General features: G+C 62.5%; 1 protein-coding gene across 2 annotated transcripts in view; it reads left to right on the top strand.

The window, feature by feature from the left end:
- The window catches only part of LMF1 (lipase maturation factor 1), a 68,104-nt gene continuing 50,162 nt past the window's right edge, over window positions 1–17,942 (top strand). For both annotated transcript variants that reach the window (XM_069487136.1, XM_069487137.1), the window contains exons 1-3: window positions 1–193; window positions 6,397–6,706; window positions 13,389–13,399. In XM_069487136.1, the coding sequence (XP_069343237.1) occupies window positions 1–193; window positions 6,397–6,706; window positions 13,389–13,399 (514 nt within the window). The remainder of the gene's footprint in view (window positions 194–6,396; window positions 6,707–13,388; window positions 13,400–17,942) is intronic.

A 17,942-nucleotide genomic window follows, 5' to 3' on the forward strand; every position in this document is an offset into this window, starting at 1 on the left:
ATGCGCCGTGCCGGCCCAGCAATGGCTGCGCCCGAGACGTCGTTGAGGAAGCGGAAAACCGGGGACGCGGACCCCGCGCCTGGGTCGCCGCCCGCTGCGGGCCGCGATTCCGCGGACAGCCCGGCCCGCCTCCGCCCGGGCACCTTCTGGCTGACCAGGATCGTGCTCCTGAGGGCCCTGGCTTTCGTTTACTGTGAGTGCCGGGCAGGCCCGGGCTCCCGCCGGCGTCAGCAGTGCCGCGCGCCCCCGCCCCGCCCCCACGCACGCCCCGCCCCTCTGAGCACCTCACCCTCCGCACCCCCGCACCCCCGCACCCCGCGCACGCCCCGCCCTTCCGCACCGCGTACCCTTCCGCGCACAGCGCCCCGCCCCCCGCGCACGCCCCTCCTACCTGCCGCCGTCTGGGCGGGGTGAGGCCGACGCGGGCTCGGGACGGGGAGGGGAGGGCGAGGTCGCTCAGCGGGGATTGCACTTGGCCCCCTTTGCCGTCTGTGCCCGCCGGCCGGCTGTCGTCTCCGGGACCCCACCTGGTGCTCCCCAAAGTTGGCACAGTGCAGCTCTGTGTGGCGGTGGCGGCCCCAGGGCCCCTGTCCCGAACCTCGGAGTCACCGGTTCGCTGTCAGGTCGGGGGTTTGCGTGCGCCTGCTGCCCCGCAGCACAGGGCAGCCCCGGCTGCGAAGGGAGTGAGAAGTTCCCGCTCTTTCCCCGGCCTGTGCAGCCCCTTCCCAAATCTGGGAGCCTCCTTCCCGGCGCGGAGTGGAAGGTGACTGGCCGGTGGTCCCGCTGCAGTTTCTTCTTTGACATTCTCAACCAAGCTGCTGACCCCGCCTTGGGCAGGATTCCAAGAGGAGGCTGGGTGGGGAAGGGCGAGGGGCCCGAGGACTTCACTAGGGTCAGCCTGATGCCTCCCCCAGGGATTTGACCCACCGGCTGAGACCCTCCGGGCCGCAGCTGTGCGGGGCCTGCCTGCTGACCAGCCTGCACAGCTGGCTCCGAGAAAAGTCAGCTCAGGCTCAAAACCTCTGGACGTGTCCAAGTCCCTCCCACCCAGCCCCGCAAAACCCAGAACTTTGGTTTGGAGGGGAACAGTCCCGTGGTCATGGGGCCATTAGGGAACACGCAATGAATGTTTTGTAAGGCCAACCTGTCAGTAGTAACAAAGAGCAGGCCTGGAAGTGGGGGGAGAGCCCAGGCTAGCCGGGGCTGCAGCGGGGCCCGGCCGGCACTGCCCAGCGCGGTTGTCTGCTGTGGGCAGGGACTGTCTGTCTCTTCCTTCACCTACTCTCCTTGCACGGAAGGAGGGTCCCATCGCAGAAGCTCTTGGGCAGCGTCTGTTCCCCAGCGCCGTGGGCGGCTTGCTGGCATGTTCCTGTGGAGGGAGCGGCTGGGCTTCACGTGCGAGAGGCGGGCACTGCCGTCGGGTTCTGTGGGGTTGCCAACGTGGGCTCCAGCTTAGGTGCGTGCGTGCGTGCGTGAGCTGGAGCACTTTCCTCTCCCAAGCTCTTATGAAACAATGGTTCTCCCCAGCGGTGCTTTATCCTCCGCAGTGCTGAACAGTCATTCTAAAAGTTTGCGCTGTCACTTAGCAAACGATGAAGTCAAGATAAAGTGAATCTGTGAGACTTTAATAGACCTGTAAAAGCAGAGCCCGCGCTGCCGTGGGAGCCCCGGCGGCTTTGCTCGCGCAGCCTGTGAACCTCGCGCGGGGGCTTCTGCAAGGAGCAGCGGCTGCCTTTGATCCCACAGGGACGCTCTGTTCCAGTAGGTGTTAAACCGCTGGGTCAAGCCGGTATTTTGAGCCTGGTGCCCAGCATGGAGCAGTTTGCTTTGACATACGCATTTTTTTCTGTCTTGTGAGTGAGTATATTTGGGGTAGAATCAGTGTTTTGCAGCTGTATCAAGGAACCAATTTCCCATCTTCCAGGGATGTGGTTTTCTGGCTGAGGCCTGGTGCAAGCTGACAGTCATCCTGCATTTACCTCTTTCTAGAAAGTTCTGGATCTTACTGGGACCGCGAGCCACACCCTGTCCCACAGAATCCCAGGGTTTTTCCAGGATGCCATAGGGGCTCTCCAGATATTTCACTCAAGGTTGAGTTTTACAACGTTTCTGGCTACTGAAATACTTGTAGTGAAACACACAGCCAAACCTGTTCTGTAGAAACTGCCATTAAAAGACACTGAAACTTCGAGGTCAGAAGTTCGAGACCAGCCTGAGCAAGAGCGAGACCCCCGTCTCTACTAAAAATAGAAAGAAATCATCTGGCCTACCAAAAATATATATATAGAAAAAATTAGCCGGGCATGGTGGCACATGCTTGTAGTCCCAGCTACTTGGGAGGCTGAGGCAGGAGGATCGCTTGAGCCCAGGAGTTTGAGGGTGCTGTGAACTAGGCTGATGCCACGGCACTCTAGCCCGGGTGACAGAGTGAGACTCTGTCTCAAAAAAGACACTGAAACTCAGGCAGACTTAACCTCAGACAGGTTCTCTCCAAAGGCGTATAATAAAGACTGAGAGATCAGGAGAACTGGTTGCGTCAGAAACACAGAAAGGCCCGGTGAAGACCTGAAGCCAGACCCAAGAGGCCGGCTGCCAGCAACAGGCTTCTTCCTGCCTCAGCCCGGTTTTGTGTCTGTGGTGCTGGGTCCTTCCCCAGCAGCCGTAGGCGTCTCTGGGTGTGTCAGGGTGTGTAGGTGCTGGGGGTGCGCTCACTGCACATGGCTCAGCTGTGCACGAAATGGTTTCTGGGGCCGCCTGCAGTGACGCTGTTGGGGCTGGAGCGTGTTCTGTTACAGGGAAGCCGTGTCTCAGCAGGGCTGTGGAGCCCCGGTGTCCTGGCACCCCCGGTGACGTCCCCCTCCCAGTGGGCAGCGAGGAGGCAGGCTCAGCTGCAGCCCGTGTGCGTCGAGTGCTGACGGCCTGGGGTCCAGGCCCCTGGCTCCAGCCCACGTATCCCAAACACCAGCTTCTCTCTCAGGCCTTGAGGGGCCCCTGGAGGACTGTGGCCGCCCTGCCAAGGTGGCAGTGGACGCCTGACACTGCCTGTCCACTGGGCACGGGTGGCTGCTGCCAGGGGTGGCTGGATCTGGATGAGTAGAAGCTCACGTGGCAGGACTTCCCGGCCTGGGCTGTGGGATCTGGGTGCTGGTACCTCCTGTGCGCAAGCCCGTCCCTGTCCCTGTGTACGACAAGGAAACGGAGCCCAGGAGCGAGTGCCGCACTCAGGGTCGCTGGGGATGAAGGGCAGAGCAGCCTGGCCAGCAAGCCCTATGACACGGTCCCCTCCTGTCAGTCGTCGTGCTAACAAGTGCGACCTGGTCTGCTCTAATGACGAGTGGGGCTAGCCGGGCCCACCCCTGGAGCCTTCCAGAGACACGTCAGGAGAGCCGCACGTGCTGCTAGGGGCCTGTGCACGGGGCTGCACACGCTGGTGCTCACTTCGTCTTAGAGACGAGCCTGAAGTGCAGAGCTTGTTTCTGCAGGGGCCCTGCGGGGTCCACGCAGGCTGAAGACGCGGTAGACTGTTGAGCCCTGCGGGGGGAGGCGTGTCCAGTAAAGAGTTGCTCTGGGGCCCTGCAGCCGCCCGGCTCCTGGGCCCTTTGAAAACCCCCTTCCAGGGTGCGGAGGGAGGTCCGCGGTCAGCAGCGGGGGCAGAGCTCATGGGATTTCGGACAGCTCCTGTGTTTGCGAAAGCCGCCATCCGTGAAGCCGCGTTGGGAGCCATTTGGGTACCGAGAGAGACCCGCCAGAGTGAGACCGGTTCAACGTCTGCGCCCGTTTTTCCTGGGCTGCACTCAGACTTGTTTACTATTGACGAGAATTACACACAGTAGGTAGGCCAGGTGTTTAAGCCACGTTGGAATTGAGACGTTATTTGGAAATAATGTAAGTACAGTTGGTTGGAATTGGATTGATGGTTGCCGGTTCACTGAAGAGAACTTTCCGGAAGCTTGCGATCGTTGGGAACTGTGAGGCTCAGAGCTGGTCCCCCACACCCGGCTGTGTGACCTTGGCCACGCCGCTCATCCAGACGGCTCCGTCACGAGGAGGTGGACAGTGGCTCGGCCACCACGGGGCTGAGGCGAGACTCCTGCGAGGTCCGGCGCGCTTCCCCGACAACAGACCAGGGCGCTGGGAGAGGCTCGCGGGCAGCCGCTGAGCGTGCCTGAGTGTGGCGAAAGGACATTTCCTATGAAGTCCAAACGCCTAGGAGACATTTTTCCAACTTGGGAGGCATTTGTGGAGACCGGCTGCCGAGCGTCTGCAGACTGGCCCTGCTGCCCTGCGCTCCTCCTCGTCATGTGACCAGGCGCCTGCCAGGGTCCTGTTCTTTCCCGGGGGCCGCGGGGCACCGTTCAGTCTCAGGGCTGCGTCCTTGGCTCTGGACGAGCTTCTGGCCTCGCCGCGTCCCAGTCCCTCGTCTGCACCAAGCAGCGCAGCCCGGCTGGGGCCTGCAGTGAGGCGGTTGGGGACCACTCACGCGTCCAGCTTGAGCTGGGACCAGAAAATACTCTTAATGCAGCATAAATAGAGAAGAAAGTGGGCTCCGCCCGGCCCGCTTTGTGGCATGGTCCTCGGGTGACGCGGACACACCAGGGCGGCAGAAGGCGCTTCCACGCCGGCGGGAGGCAGGACCGTGATGCTTGTCTTCCGCTTCCCCTCGTTCCCCTGGAGCCCCTGGGCAAGTTTCCAGCCCCTGTGGCTCGGCCTTCTCGACGGCACCAGGACGGGACCGACTCGGCCAGCAGAACCGTGGCACCGTGTGCCACACTCCTGGCTGCTCTTTGGAAAAATTGAGAGAAATGGAGCCAAGAGGAATGGTGGAGGCCCCGCCCTTCTGTTCTGTTCTGAGTGCTCGGTGGTTCTGGGAGTTCGTGGGCAGTGAGTGCGTGTCCCTCTCTGCAGCCACTTGGAAGCCAATGACACGCACCGCTTGGCTTTGCAGGTCCTCTGTGAAAGGCCTGGGTGTGTTAAAAAAGCAAACGGAGTCAGTTTACTGCAGTTGTGTGGGGCTGTGTCTGGGCCCTCCGTTCTCCATCGGCTTATGTGGCCGTCCTTCTAGCAGTGCCACGCTGTCCTGATCAGCTTGTGACAAGTCTTTTTGTTTGTTTTGAGACAGGGTCTTGCTCTGTTGCCCTGGCTGGAGTTCAGTGGCACGATCACAGCTCACAGCAGCCTCAATCTCCTGGGCTCAAGGGATCCTCCTGCCTCAGCCTCCCAAGTAGCTGGGACTACAGGCAAGCGCCACCATGCCCGGCTAATACTTGTAGAGATGGGGTCTCACTGTGTTGCCCAGGCTGGTCTCAAGTGATCTTCCAGCCTTGGCCACCCAAAGTGCTGGGATGACAGGCAAGACCCACTGTACCCAGCCTTTATAGAAGTCTTAAATTTGGGTAATGTGAGTCTTCCAACTTTGTTCTTTTTTCAGAATTATTTTAGCCATTCTAGTTCCTTTGCCTTTCCACATACATTTTAGAATCAGCTTGCTAATATCTACAGAAAATCCTGCTGGATGTTTTGGTTCAGATTGTGTTGAATTTGTGGATCAAAGGAGGGAGAATTGACTCCTTAATGATTTTGACTCTTCCAGTCCACGAACGTGGTGTCTCTCTCCACGCGTTTAGATCTGTGATCTTTTCATCGGTGCTTCACAGCTGTCCACGTCCGGATCCTGTCGCTGACTGTGAGCTTTGCCTTTCTGAGCTTGGGGACAGCTGTTGTAATTCCCTGTCGTTGTGCAACTTCCTCCCCCGCCCTCCTCCCTTGCTGCTGAGTCTGTTTGCGTGGCGGCAACACCGCCGTCCGCTGTCTCGGGTTTTGCGTTTTCGTGGTCTGTCTTTGTGTCTTTGACCGACATTTTTGTTCTTCGCGGCTCCAGAAAGGAATGGGGTTCAGTGCCGTGTCCACACTGACGCCTGGAGGACGTAGGGGCGCTCGCGGGGGTGGGGACCTGGGAAGTGAACCCAGAAGCGTGTGGTTGGGAGGAAGGTGATCATGGCTTGTGTTTGACCAACATGCTTCGAGTCCTGTGGCGTGTTTTGGGGGCAGCGCTCTGACCCGATCCGTGGTTCTCAGGACGTGTTTCGTGGCGGCAGATGCGGAGAGCGGTCGGGACGGTCAGCTCAGCGTTCATGTGAGCAGGCACGTGGGCTATGTGAATGATGTCTGATTTATTTACACATACATGTAGGTACAGAAAACATGTATGTGGGTCAACACATGCACGTATACAACGTGTCTTCCCCAGGTTGGGTTTTCCAGACTTTCCCCCAAGATTTTGAGAAAGTGCTGACTCGAGTCTGAACTCTTCCCGCCCAGCCAAGCCCCCGCACGTCCGACAAGTGTCCGCAGATGGTTTGTCCCGGTCACGATCCCTCTGTCCTCCTTCTCTTCCAGTGGTGGCGTTCTTGGTGGCTTTCCAGCAGAACAAGCAGCTGATTGGCGACAGGGGCCTGCTGCCCAGCAAAGCGTACCTGACCAGCGTCCAGCGCTACTTCCAGGGCAGGCGCGGCTGGGAGGCCCTGAGCTCTGCTCCGACCGTCCTCTGGCTGCTGGACTGGTCAGACATGAACTTCAACCTGGACCTGCTGGCCCTGCTGGGCTTGGGCATCTCGTCCTTCGTCCTGGTGACCGGCTGCGCCAACATGGTCCTCATGGCCGCGCTCTGGGTGCTCTACCTGTCGCTGGTCAACGTGGGGCAGGTCTGGTAAGTGGGCAGGAGCGAGGCGCACACTGTGGAGCCTGCTGCGCCGGTTCCGGGGGTGCTCCCTGCCAAACGCACTCCCAGGCCTGCTGGCAGGTGCGGAGCCCAAACACGCTTTCGTCTTAGATTAATGCAGGAGAATGTCCTCATTTCACGCGGCCGTGGGAGGGCCTGCTGGTTGCCGACCAGCCAAGCTGCAGGAGCCGCCATGTTGGGGAATAAGACCCGGTTCTGCTGGAGTGGCCTGTCCCGCCTGGAGACGCTCTGCGGCCAGCCTGGGGGAGGCCGAGGCCGGGTGGGCTTTGGGAACACGCTGGGGGGCTGGATTTCGAGGCCGGCCCTTTTAGTCCCCCTTCCTTATTCAAGAGGAGCCATCACCAGTCCCGGTGTTGGGGTCACAGGTCAGACCTGCCCCTGGCAGGAGGGGTGGACCTCATGGCCATGGAGACCAGAGGTGGACGTGGGGCGGGCGTCCGTCCGTGTGGGCGTGTCGGAGGTGGAGACGTCCAGGCCTCTGTCCCAGTGACCCGTGCGGGGCTGTTTGTCCTCCCTGGGCGGCGTCTGTCGTGGCCTGACGGTCTCTGTGGTGCCAGGACACGGAGATTCCCTCGGTCGTGGACCGGGACGTGACACTTCCTGAGCGTGGACTTGGAACGCAGGGCCGGCGCTCGGGCCGTGGCACTGACCCTCTCAGCGTGGCCTTGCTGGCTCCGCCGACATCTCCAGGGGCTGGGAGCCGCCGGGCGCCGGCCCCCCTCAGTCGCACGTCCCGTCCTCCGCAGCCGCCGGAGAGGCTCTGCCCTGGCCGAGCCCCTGCTTGCTGGTGGGACGCTGGGCTTGGGGGCCGCGTGTGCATGACCCCGGGCAGCAGGCGTAAAGGGGGCCGCGGGACAGCAGACTGGGCCCCGCAGGCCCCGCCCCCGCTGTCCCGGGCCTGCCTGTGTGATCCCACCCAAGCAAGCCCGCCGCGCCGGGGGAGCTCTGCGGTTCAAGGAAGGTGCTAGGAACCGCTCAGCTCCGTTCCGCTGTGGCGTGAGCTGCGCTAAACAGGAAGCTGACCTGCGTGTCATCGCATGGAGCACCGAGGGGCTTGTCACAGCCATTTACTGGGCCACAGGCGTGTCTTTCATCAGCCATTTGTAACACGTTTGTCCCCGAGAGACCAAAAACACATCGTGGTGGAACACTGTGACGTTCAGTCCATGCGGGACTGTGTTGGTTTCCTAGGGAGGAATTGATTTGATTCATTACGTTCCTTTTTGAACAGTGAGGGTGGAAATAGGGGTTGTGCAGCCACTGTGGCTTCTGTGTGGTGAGGAGGCCGTCCTGTGCGTGCCCCGGCCGTCTGGTGGCCGTGGGGGGCCGACGTGCACTCGCCGTGCTGGCCACGCGGCTGTGGTGAGGGAGGCCTCCTCTGCGCCGCACCCCTCCCCACGTGGTGTTCGCGGGGCGCTGTGGCCTCGGGGACTGGCGTCTGCGCTCCCCCAGTCTCCCTGGGCCGGGCAAGCGGAAGTTTACGGCCTTGGGGGGACTCTGGCGGTGTTTTTCTGTGATTCTCAGGGGCTGCTGTTTTTTTGAGACGTTGCGGTTTTAATGCAACCCAGAGGAGGAGAGTTTGAGGTGCCCTGGCGCGGTGGCACGGTGGGCGTCACAGCAGGTGAGAGCAGCCCTGGCACACGCGGGGGCGGCTCCCAGCCCCGACACGAGCCTCGGGCCCCACCTGGTTCCACTTAGCAACCGGGAGAAACTCACGGGCTCCAAGTTTGGCTTTGAAACGTATTTCTAGGCACGGCTGGGATGTGCGGGTCGGGAAAGTAACCCCCGTTCAAGGTTTTGAAGACCAGCCGAGCACTCGGGGCGCGACTATCGTCTTGTATTTCTTCACTGGAAAAGATATTCTGCTCCCCACTTGGGTATGTTAAAAAACGTGATTCAAATTAATTTAAGCTCCCTGAAGCCAGATGAAATGGAAGTACATTTTCTCAGCAATGACCCACGTGTTGTTTGCGGTGAACCCGTGCGAGCAGAGGCTCTCTCGGTGGAGACGGGTGCTGACCTGCCCTGGCCGCCAGAGATCTGCGCCGGTGGCACTGGGTCCTGCCGGGTGCGGTGTGGCCCAGACGCGTGTGGCCGTGGGCCCGGGACGCACAGGCGCCACGTACCCAGGTGAGGTGCTTAACCGGACGCAGGCCGTCCACGTAGAAGGTGCTCTCAGTTCAGCCGGGACCCTGGTTTCCCTGGCGGATGGCAGATTTGGGGTGTCAGAAGCTTGAGGACAGGTGACCTTGACAACTTGCCCAGACGGTGAGGCCCCCCCAAGTAGAAAAGGCCTCTCTTTCTTGCTACACCAAAGTTCAAAGTTAAAATTAGACTCAATCTCTTCCTTCCGTCCGTGTATTTAAGCTGAGAGAAGAGCATCTCTGTTGGGGGCTGAGATGCTCAGATGGGGGCGCCGTAGCCGGAGCGCGTCCTTGCGGGTGCAGGCGTGGCTGCTCCCTGGTGGCAGCTGAGGGACGCGCCCTCCCGCCCAGCTCAGCACCTTCCTCCGGGCGCCGCGCAGGCTCCTGGAGGCCCATCCGTGCCGTGCCCGGGGACCGGCCACCTCCTTGGAGGCCCGTCCACTGCGCAAGCGGCCGCCCATCGGCTTCTCCAGACTCAGAGGCGGAGATGGAGTCCTGGCATCGGAGTCACTGTCGTCCACAGACGCTCGGAGTCTCCTGCTTCTGTGGAGGCCTGCAGGGCACGGGGGCCTCGGCCTGGAGGTGCGTGTTGGCCACCCCGGCCACCGCCACAGGCCCCGTCCCCGTCCCCGTGGTCGGGTGTGACCGGAGGAGCTTTGGTGTGACGGTGTCCAAGGACAGGAGCGGTGGCCCAGGTCGTAGGGGCCGCCTCTGAGGGCATGTGGTTAGGGGCAGTCAGGGGCCACTCTGGGTCCCCTTTTCTTAAGTAAAGAAGGACTTTCTGAGAGACAGAATTGTGTGCTTTTAACGGATTGTTAAAACCCATATGACCTCCCTGTCCTGGGGACTTGGTACAGTAATGCCATGTGGTGGCCCCGGTCAGTGGCCGGTCACTCTCTTGCCTGCCACCACAGGGCTTCTTCCAGGCCAGGCAGCTCGGCGGAGTCTGCTCTGCCTCCCGTGCCCCCAGCGTGGTTCTCGTGACGGGCCGGCAGGCTGTGGGGGTCCCAGGCAGCTCTCGTGTCTGTCAGGGAGGGAGACAGGAGGAAGCCGGCCTGGTCGCCGGGTCAGAACGAGGACTCTGGCCGAGCATGCCCCCCGGACTGGCCAGAGGACCCTGTGGGATGAGACTGGAGTATCATTGAGGACAGCAGTGAATTGGTGACGTGTGAGGACTTGGCCGTGTCTGCCTTACAGAGAACTCCCGTCTCCCAGATGTTGCATCTGAGCGGAGGCTGAGGGTCCCATGGCCTGGCCTTGGTGGCACAGCATGGCGCCCGGAGGTTTGTGCAGGGGGACAGGAGCCGGCACACAGGGCGCCTGTAGGTGAGCCTGACACCCTCCAGGTGGCTGTGCTGGTCTTGAGGCCGGTGTTCCTCACAGGTGGCAGCACGCTGGGTCAGAAGGGTGTCAGCGACTGTCACCCTCTCACAGGGCAGGGCAGGAAGCTGGTGCCCACGACCGGCTCTGCCCCACGGCCTCTGTGTGGCCGAGGCGACGTGTGCAGTCGGGACAGGCTCCGGCGCATGCTGGGACTGTTCCCCGCCGGCTGGTGTGCAGGGAAGGGGCAAGTTCCTGCAGACCTGCCCGTGCACGGCTCCGGTGGCTGTTGGTGGTCGCCACGGAGCCTGTTCCTCACGTGGTGCTGGGTGCCTGCTGCTCACACGACTCATCCCGTAGGACACTGGCCTGTCCCGCCCGGCAGGCCGTGCTGTGGGCTTTCTCCACGCAAGTGACGTCGCCCTCGAGTCCGGTGCTTTCTGGGAGGGGTCTGTGTGGCCACACACAGGCCTGGGGGGCTCTGCCTCCCTGGGGGTGAGGACTCTTCTGCAGGGAGCTGTGTCCCTGGTCCCCCGTTTGCCTGCTGATCTGATCCCTGTGCGTGTCAGCACGGACTCACACGCGTGTCTTAGTGCTTTGGGTGTCTGTCGTGGTCTAGGGATGTGAGCGTCCTGGGGGGCGCCGGCTTGAGACAGACGGAGCCCGTGTTTAACGGCTGTTGCTGCACACAGCTCTGAGTGACTCTAAGGAGGGGCCTAACTCTGATTGGAACGGGCCTTCGCACAGCGGGCCTTGCAGAGGGACACCCTCGTGACTGCTCCTGTTTCTCCAGGTAGTGTCAGCTTTGCCAAGACGCCGTGTTTCTGGTCCCTTCGTCTGTGTTTCACGTTGGCAGCGGCCCTGAGGGTCTCTCTGCTGCCGTCCAGGATGCTGTACAACCGCCCTGTTCTCTTTCCCAGCCCCCGGAGGAAGAAAAGATTATCTCTGGAAACTTGGACGGAAGTCGGGTGTCTCGGGGGTCCTGCTTCCTGCAGAGGGGCTGCCGTTGGTGCTTCCTTCCTAGACAGCAGGGATGGCGGATCCACTTCAAAGAGCGCCGGGGCCGAGGCCGGCGCTGCGGGGACGTTCAGCAGTGCCAGGCGGGCTGGCACTCACAGCCCTGTCCTGACCAGCGAGGGTGAAACGCTTGTTCTGGCTCCGGGACTGCAAGGAAGTGAGGTTCCATGCCCGTCCCCCACCTGCCCTGCATGGGTCCATCGGGCCGTCTCGGTGGGCCTGGGGCCGTGCCCCTGTCCTGCCTGTCCCGGGTCTCCTGTGCCTTCTGATACGGAGACGCGTGGTTGGACAATCCAGGACAATCTCGTCCCAAGGGCTTTAATTTAATGACCTCTGCAGAGACCCCTGTTGTTGTGGTTTCGGGAACGAGGCACAGACGCATCTTCCTGTGGCCCCGCTTCTCTCCCACAGAAGGGGGCTCCCCCTGCAGGGCTGTTTCACCCCACGTGTGTCTCACTTCATTCTTAAATCATGTTCATTACAATATTTTGTAACAATATTTAAAACAACTACCTAAACATTTCTTAACTTCACGTCAGATTATGAATATCTTCCCGTGTCACTGACGTTCTCCTGCGACAGCGTCTGATTGCGCTTCCTGCTTTCCTCGCCGCCGAAGCCCGTGGAGACGGCGTGTCCCGAGTCTGAGTCGCTGCTGAGAAAGCAGCTGTTGGCGCCTGTGCTTTTTATTCACGAAACGGGGTCCCGCCAGCCGCCCACCTCAGGCGTCTGCCCTCTTGGGTCATTCGCTGACACGTGCGGTGGCCGTGGGTGCCTGTCACACGCGCTCACTGCGGTGACCGAGCTCCGCCCTCGGGCGTTTGAGTCGTGTCTGGTTTTTGCCCCTGGAAACGAGGCTTCATCAGGAGCTCTGTGGCTCGCGATGCTTTGCAGATCCGAGACTCCCCGCCTGGGCTGTCAGCTCAGAAGTGCGTCGCCAGGGCGCTGCCGGCTGCGCCGCAGGCAGCCGTGTGCGGTGGCCGGGCCTGGCCTCGTCCCCTTCCCTGCACGGGATACCACGTTCCCAGAAAGAGTCTCTCAGAGTTTGACAAGTGGAAAATATGGTTTAAACACATTTCTCCGACAGCGTTTCCTGGGTTGTTTTTGCTGTTTCTGTTTCCCTTGGGATTTGCGTTTGGTCCTTTGCCGTGTTCCTCGGGCCGAGCGTTTTCCGTTCCTCATCTGTGAGAGGCCTCAACGTGTCGCACCTGTCCCGCCCGCTGCCCCTCAGCGCAGTGTGTTTCACACGGGGAACACGCGTGCAGGTCTGACCCGTGCGCCCCGTTGTGTGCGTGATGACGTCGTTCCTTTCTGCTGCTGCCAGGTGGAAACACCACCAGCACGTGGTCCTTGTACTGTCGGGGTCTTTGATCATGTTTCACATTGCGCGCTCTCTCCGTGAACGGAATGTGTGGCCTGGAGGCAGCTTTCGGATGGCGCGAGAGCCCGTCCGCGCCTGTCCCGCCTTCCTGCGGCCTCACCCACCTTCCACCCCACCCACCTGGGCCCGGGCTGCGCTGCGCACACCACACGTCCAGGCATCACAGGGGCCAGTCGGTGGTTTGGTGTGTTCACAGGGTTCTGAAGCCCTCACTGTACTTCAGTCTAGAACATTCTCCTCAGCCCACCCCAGGCCCCGCCCCCTCCCCCTGGCAGCCACTGGCCCACAGCCCGTCCCTCGGGGCTGGCCCGTTCCGGGCCCTTCCTGAAGCGGAGTCACATCTGCGGGGCCTTCTGTGTCAGGCTGGCTCACGGAGCTCTGTGTTCCGGGGTTCACCACGCCGGGGCGTGTCCGGGCCTTGTCCCTTTCTAGCTGAGAACTGGGCCCCATGTTGGCCGAGGTGGCAGGGGCAGATGTTCCTCCTGCACCCAGGGTGGGCTCTGATGTCAGTGGGCCGCGTGTGACCCCAGCCCCCGGGTGTTCTGGGACGTGGGGGGGGTCCAAATGGGGCTGACTCGCTGCGTCTTCGCTCCCCGGGGCGTGGGGGGCTCCTGGGCCCAGCGCCCGGCAGGCAGGTCCTCGCGTCGCTGTCCTGACCCCGTGCTGTCCCGGGGCCCCACAGTGGGATGGGGGCTTCCCTGATCAGGGACACACGGTGGTTTAACTTATAAGTCTTTGGTCAAAGCAAGCCAAAATTTCAATATATTTTTCTTTGTTTCTTTTTCAGGTATTCTTTCGGTAAGTGAGGACCGCTGGCACGGGTGTCGGTAGGTGTCCCCACGCGTCTCCCCCACAGTTCTTACCGCTCGGGCCTCGGCCACCAGCGTCCCAGTGCGCCGAGCCCTGGGTTAACCTCTGTGTCCCCCAAGCCGGCTCCCGCCCAGAGAGCGGCCAGCGCCGAGGCGGAAACTCCCAAGTGCCTTGGGCAGCCGCGCTGTCCGATGGTGGGACCCCAGCGGTGCTGCCCCCGCCCCTTCCCCGGGGTGAAGCCCAGGCTGTCCCTCCCCCAGCACACATGAGCCTTGGGGCCCGTCTGCACCGAGGACGTCACAAGGTGCTGGTGCGGCCCAGAGGCTGTGTGGTCTGTGCTTCTTCTGGTGCAGGGAGGTGTTGGCCGTCCGGTCCAGGCAAGGGGGGAGCTGGCAGGGCAGCCGGGGGACGGCAGGGGGAGGACGGGGGTGGGAGGACGGCAGAGGGAGGACGGGGGCGGGAGGACGGTGGGCGGGAGGATGGTGGTTGTGCACCAGGTAGGCTCAAGGCCTCCAGCAGGTCCTGGGACACAGGTGCGCCTGTGAGTCAGCCAACTCCCCAGACTTGAGGGAGGGAAGTGGAAGGGGCGGGTGTTCGTCTGTAAAGCCCTCACAGGTGCGTGAGGCCTGGAGGACCCGCCCAGCTCGGCTTCTCCTCGGTTCTGGGCGTGGGGGAGGGGCGTCTGGTCCAGGCCCCCGCGGCTTCCGGCCACAGAGCCGTGTCCTCACGTTGCAGGCCACTGCCCTTGTTTTGTTCCTCACGTGTGTTCATTCCTTCAGGATTGAGGACCAGTGGTGTCGGGAATGGGGATCTACTAAAGAAACAAACATCAGAATGTGTTAAAATATAAATTAAAAAAATTCCCTGATTTTTAATCACCTTAAAAGGCAGGTAACTGTCTGAAGCAACAATGATCAGCTGTCTCAGGCCTGGCGCCCTCTGGGTGCGCCTGCCGGGCCGGCACCAGGGACCGACGGGACGTGCAGCTCTGGGACGTCCTGTCTGCGAGGAACGGTTATTTCAGCGGCCCCTTCTCCATCTGCAAACCCTACACGACCTCCTCTCCACCAGCTGGTCACATAGCCTGTTAGTCGCACAGAGTTGGGTCAAAGGAAAGGGACCTTGGTGAGTTGGGAAGGGAGGGGAGACATGAGAAGCTGCTGCCCGCAAGGCCTGGGCCTCCCTGTGGAGTGAACAGAATTGTGTGTGATACCAAAATTCCCCTCCAACATTCCGATCAGCAAACCTTCTTTTCCTAGCAAACGCTACTTATTTATCTGCAGTTGCAACAGTGTTGCTCCTTCCCGGTGGCCCCGCTCGGGTTTTGTGCAGCAAACCACGTGCACCGTTGGCCCCACTCAGGGCTGTGCGAGGGCAGGTGGCGGCTGCCTCCGTCTCGGTGCTGAGGTGGCGGAGTCACACCGGGGAGGGGAGGCCAGTGGGCTCGGGGAGCTGGGTGGTCCGGCACCGAAACCCCCTACCCTCCCGCTCCCTCGCCAGGGGTGAGGCTCCGGCCTCGGGCGATGCTGGAGCTGCCCTCCCATACCCCGGCCACCTGCAAAGCGGAAGCGGAAGCCAGTTGAGGTGTGCGCAGGTGGAGGTGCGCACAGGTGGGGGTGCGTGAGCCTTCGGACTGCCGTGGGGCTGGGCCGGGCAGGGGCCGGCTCGGAGCTGAAGCGAATCCGCCTTCTGCGTTTGCTTCTGTTGCTGTTCCCTGGGCGTCTTCACAAATGTAACTGCTTCTCTGGTCGCAGGTGATAATGTTAGGGACTTTGAAGCAAATTGCCGACTCAATACATTTTCCTCACGGGAGCCCCTGCGGGGGACCAGACCCCACGCTGTCTTCACCCGTGCGGGCAGCTTGTCATTCCGAACACCGTGCAGGAATGGAGACCCCAGAGGTGCAGCCTCGCAGGTCCTGGGACTGTCTTCTCCTCGGCTCGTGTTGGAGACCGGAAGCAGCCAGGGGCCGCGGCGGGGCCGGGCGCCGTCCGGGGAAGTCAGACGCCTGCTCGCGCCCTGCGGTTTCCTTCCTCCGGCCGCAGCGCAGGTGGCTCAGGTTTTCGCGGTGAGCACCTGTCCCCCCGGGCTGTTTCTGTCTCTACGCTCATGTGAGTAATAATTACACTGACTGTGTCTTGGTGTCGTAAAGGGGCTTTGATGAGGACGCGGCAGCCGCGTAGCTCGCACTGGCGTGGTGCAGCCTGCGGCCGAGGGAGGCGCCTCCCCGGGGGGCAGCTCCCGGCAGCGTCGGCCCGTGTTTCTGAGGTTAGACTGAGACGAGACGCCGGTTCCTCGGTGGCGCCAGCTGCACCTCAGTGCTCAGCAGCGCACGCGGCCAGGCCCCCACCCAGCGCAGGCCGCGTCCTCCCGGGGCCCCCGCTCCACACGCTCCGCCCTGGACGTTGTCACGGGCAGCGGGTTGCGGGGAGGTCTGCACGGGTGACGTGGGGTTTGGCTGCGACGTCCCCTTACTGTGCCCCAGAGTGTTTGCGTTTCTGTCGGCACTTTCCTGCTGCCTGAAAGTCCCCTCAGATGAGGCCACCTGGGGCCCGCTGTGCGGCTGTGTCCCCCGTGGAGAAGCCGTGAGGGGGACCGTGTTTTGCAGGACACAGGAAAACCGTGGTGTCTGTTACACCCGCGTCTGCGTCTCTGCTGAGGTCAGATGTGGCCGTGCTTTGAAGGCCGCCCAGTCCGGTAACGTTTACTTCAAAGAATGAGGCTGCAGTAATGAATTCAGCGCCCCGTGAGTGCCGCCTGCTTCCTGCCCCCCCGCAGGAAATGTGCCTTTTGATACCTGGTGAGCTTGGACCCCAGAGCCGGTTTCGAACCTCGTGCTGTGCGTGTGCGTCTGAGAACAATGCGGGAATCTGGGAGGGCGCGAGCCGCGGGCCTGGGCTCCCGCCGGTTCCTCCAGGCCCAGGCGCTCTTGGCAGGAGCCTCTCAAGTTCGCAGCCCCCGAGCCTGGTCTCAGCCCCCTTGGGGCTCCAAGCCGAGTGCCCAGGCCGCAAAGGGAGCTCCAGGGAGGGCTGGTGAGGTCTGGACGTGGGACGGGCGCAGCACTTGTGCCCGGGGCCGAGTCCCGGGAACCTGTCCCCAGCGTAGGGTCCGCAGGCTGCTTTCAGGCCTGGGCCACAGGGTGGTCCCACTGGCCACCAGGGTGTGAGGGTGGGAGAGAGATGCCCGGGAAGGGCCTCGTGACCAGGAGCTGCACCTGCCACCCGGGACCAAGCGGCAGCCTTGGGTGAGGACAGGGCGGTCCCCACGGGCCAGGCCGGCGTGGGGCTTCCTCCGGCTGCCCCCAGGCTGTTTTGCAGGGTCCTCGTGCCCAGACACAGCCACGGGGGTGGGGGGCGCCTGGCACTTTCGCCCGTGGAGCGTCGTGGCCCCAGAAGGCATTTGCACTTGTCGTTTCTTTGGTGGTTTTTAGCTCGGTGGCCTTGGGCGTGGGAGGGTCGGCCTGCAAGCCACGCACGGACAGTGAGGGCGTCTCCGCCCAGCACCGCTGGACCCCCTGGCGGGACGCAGCGCTGGGGCCGAGCAGGGGGACCAGACTGCGGTGCGGACCGTGGAGGGGCGGGCCTGGGGGTGGACGCCGTGGCCCCGCTCCCCCTGGGGACTGCAGGGTGGTGGCAGTTCCAGGATGGGGCCTGGGGGTCCCGTGTGCCCTGGGCTATTGTTTACAGCTGCATCCCCCACACCGTCCAAGGCCTGCTGGGAAACGGGCTGCCCGGCACCGCCTGAGCTCCGCACCACCTCCCCCCACCCACGACACCCACCGCACCCCGGTCCGTGGAAAATTATCTTCCATGAAACTGGTCCCTGGTGCTGAAAAGGTTGGGGACCTCTGCTCTAGAGGAAAATGAGGTCTGTTTGCTAACCGCAGTCCCTTCAGGTGAGAACCGGACACCCGGGGGCGGGCGTGGGGCCTTCCTTTCAGGAGGAAGCGCTGTTGGCCAAGCCCAGGCAGGTAATTGGCGAAGCCCAGGCAGTAATTGGTGAAGCCCAGGCGGATAAATGCCAGGGAGACGCCGCGCTGGAGCTCGCGGAGAGGGGGCCAGGGATCAGCACCCCCAGGCGGCAGTAGGTCAGTGGGGGCCAGCACGGGGCCAGGTGGGGGCGCAGGAGAGCTCGGGGTCTGCCCTCGTCGCAGGGGCTGGCGCAGACAGGCCGTGTCTTGGGCCCTTGCTGGGTGTCGCCCCCTCCCCCGCCCCACCGGGTCTGTCTCAGGCCGTCCCTGACCCGGGCGAGGGCCGCGTGGCCTGGACACTGCGCGTGGGCTTTTCCCCCACGGCAGCGCCTCCCGCCAGCTGCGAATCAAACGCCCGCGTGACCCTTCACCCTCGCTGCTCTTAAATTCACGCTTTAAAAGTCCAGCGTAGCGAGGAGTTTACTGGCCCAGTTGGCAGCTTTCATTAAGGCCTGTCCGTGTGGAGCAGGGCCTGCCTGCAGGGAGCTCAGCAGGTTCCTCCCAGGCCTGAGCCGCGACTCCGAGGTGCTCCTGCCGCTGCTGCCGTTGACGTCCGTCTAA

This window comes from Eulemur rufifrons, chromosome 14 (assembly GCF_041146395.1).
Source record: "Eulemur rufifrons isolate Redbay chromosome 14, OSU_ERuf_1, whole genome shotgun sequence".
NCBI lineage: Eukaryota > Metazoa > Chordata > Mammalia > Primates > Lemuridae > Eulemur > Eulemur rufifrons.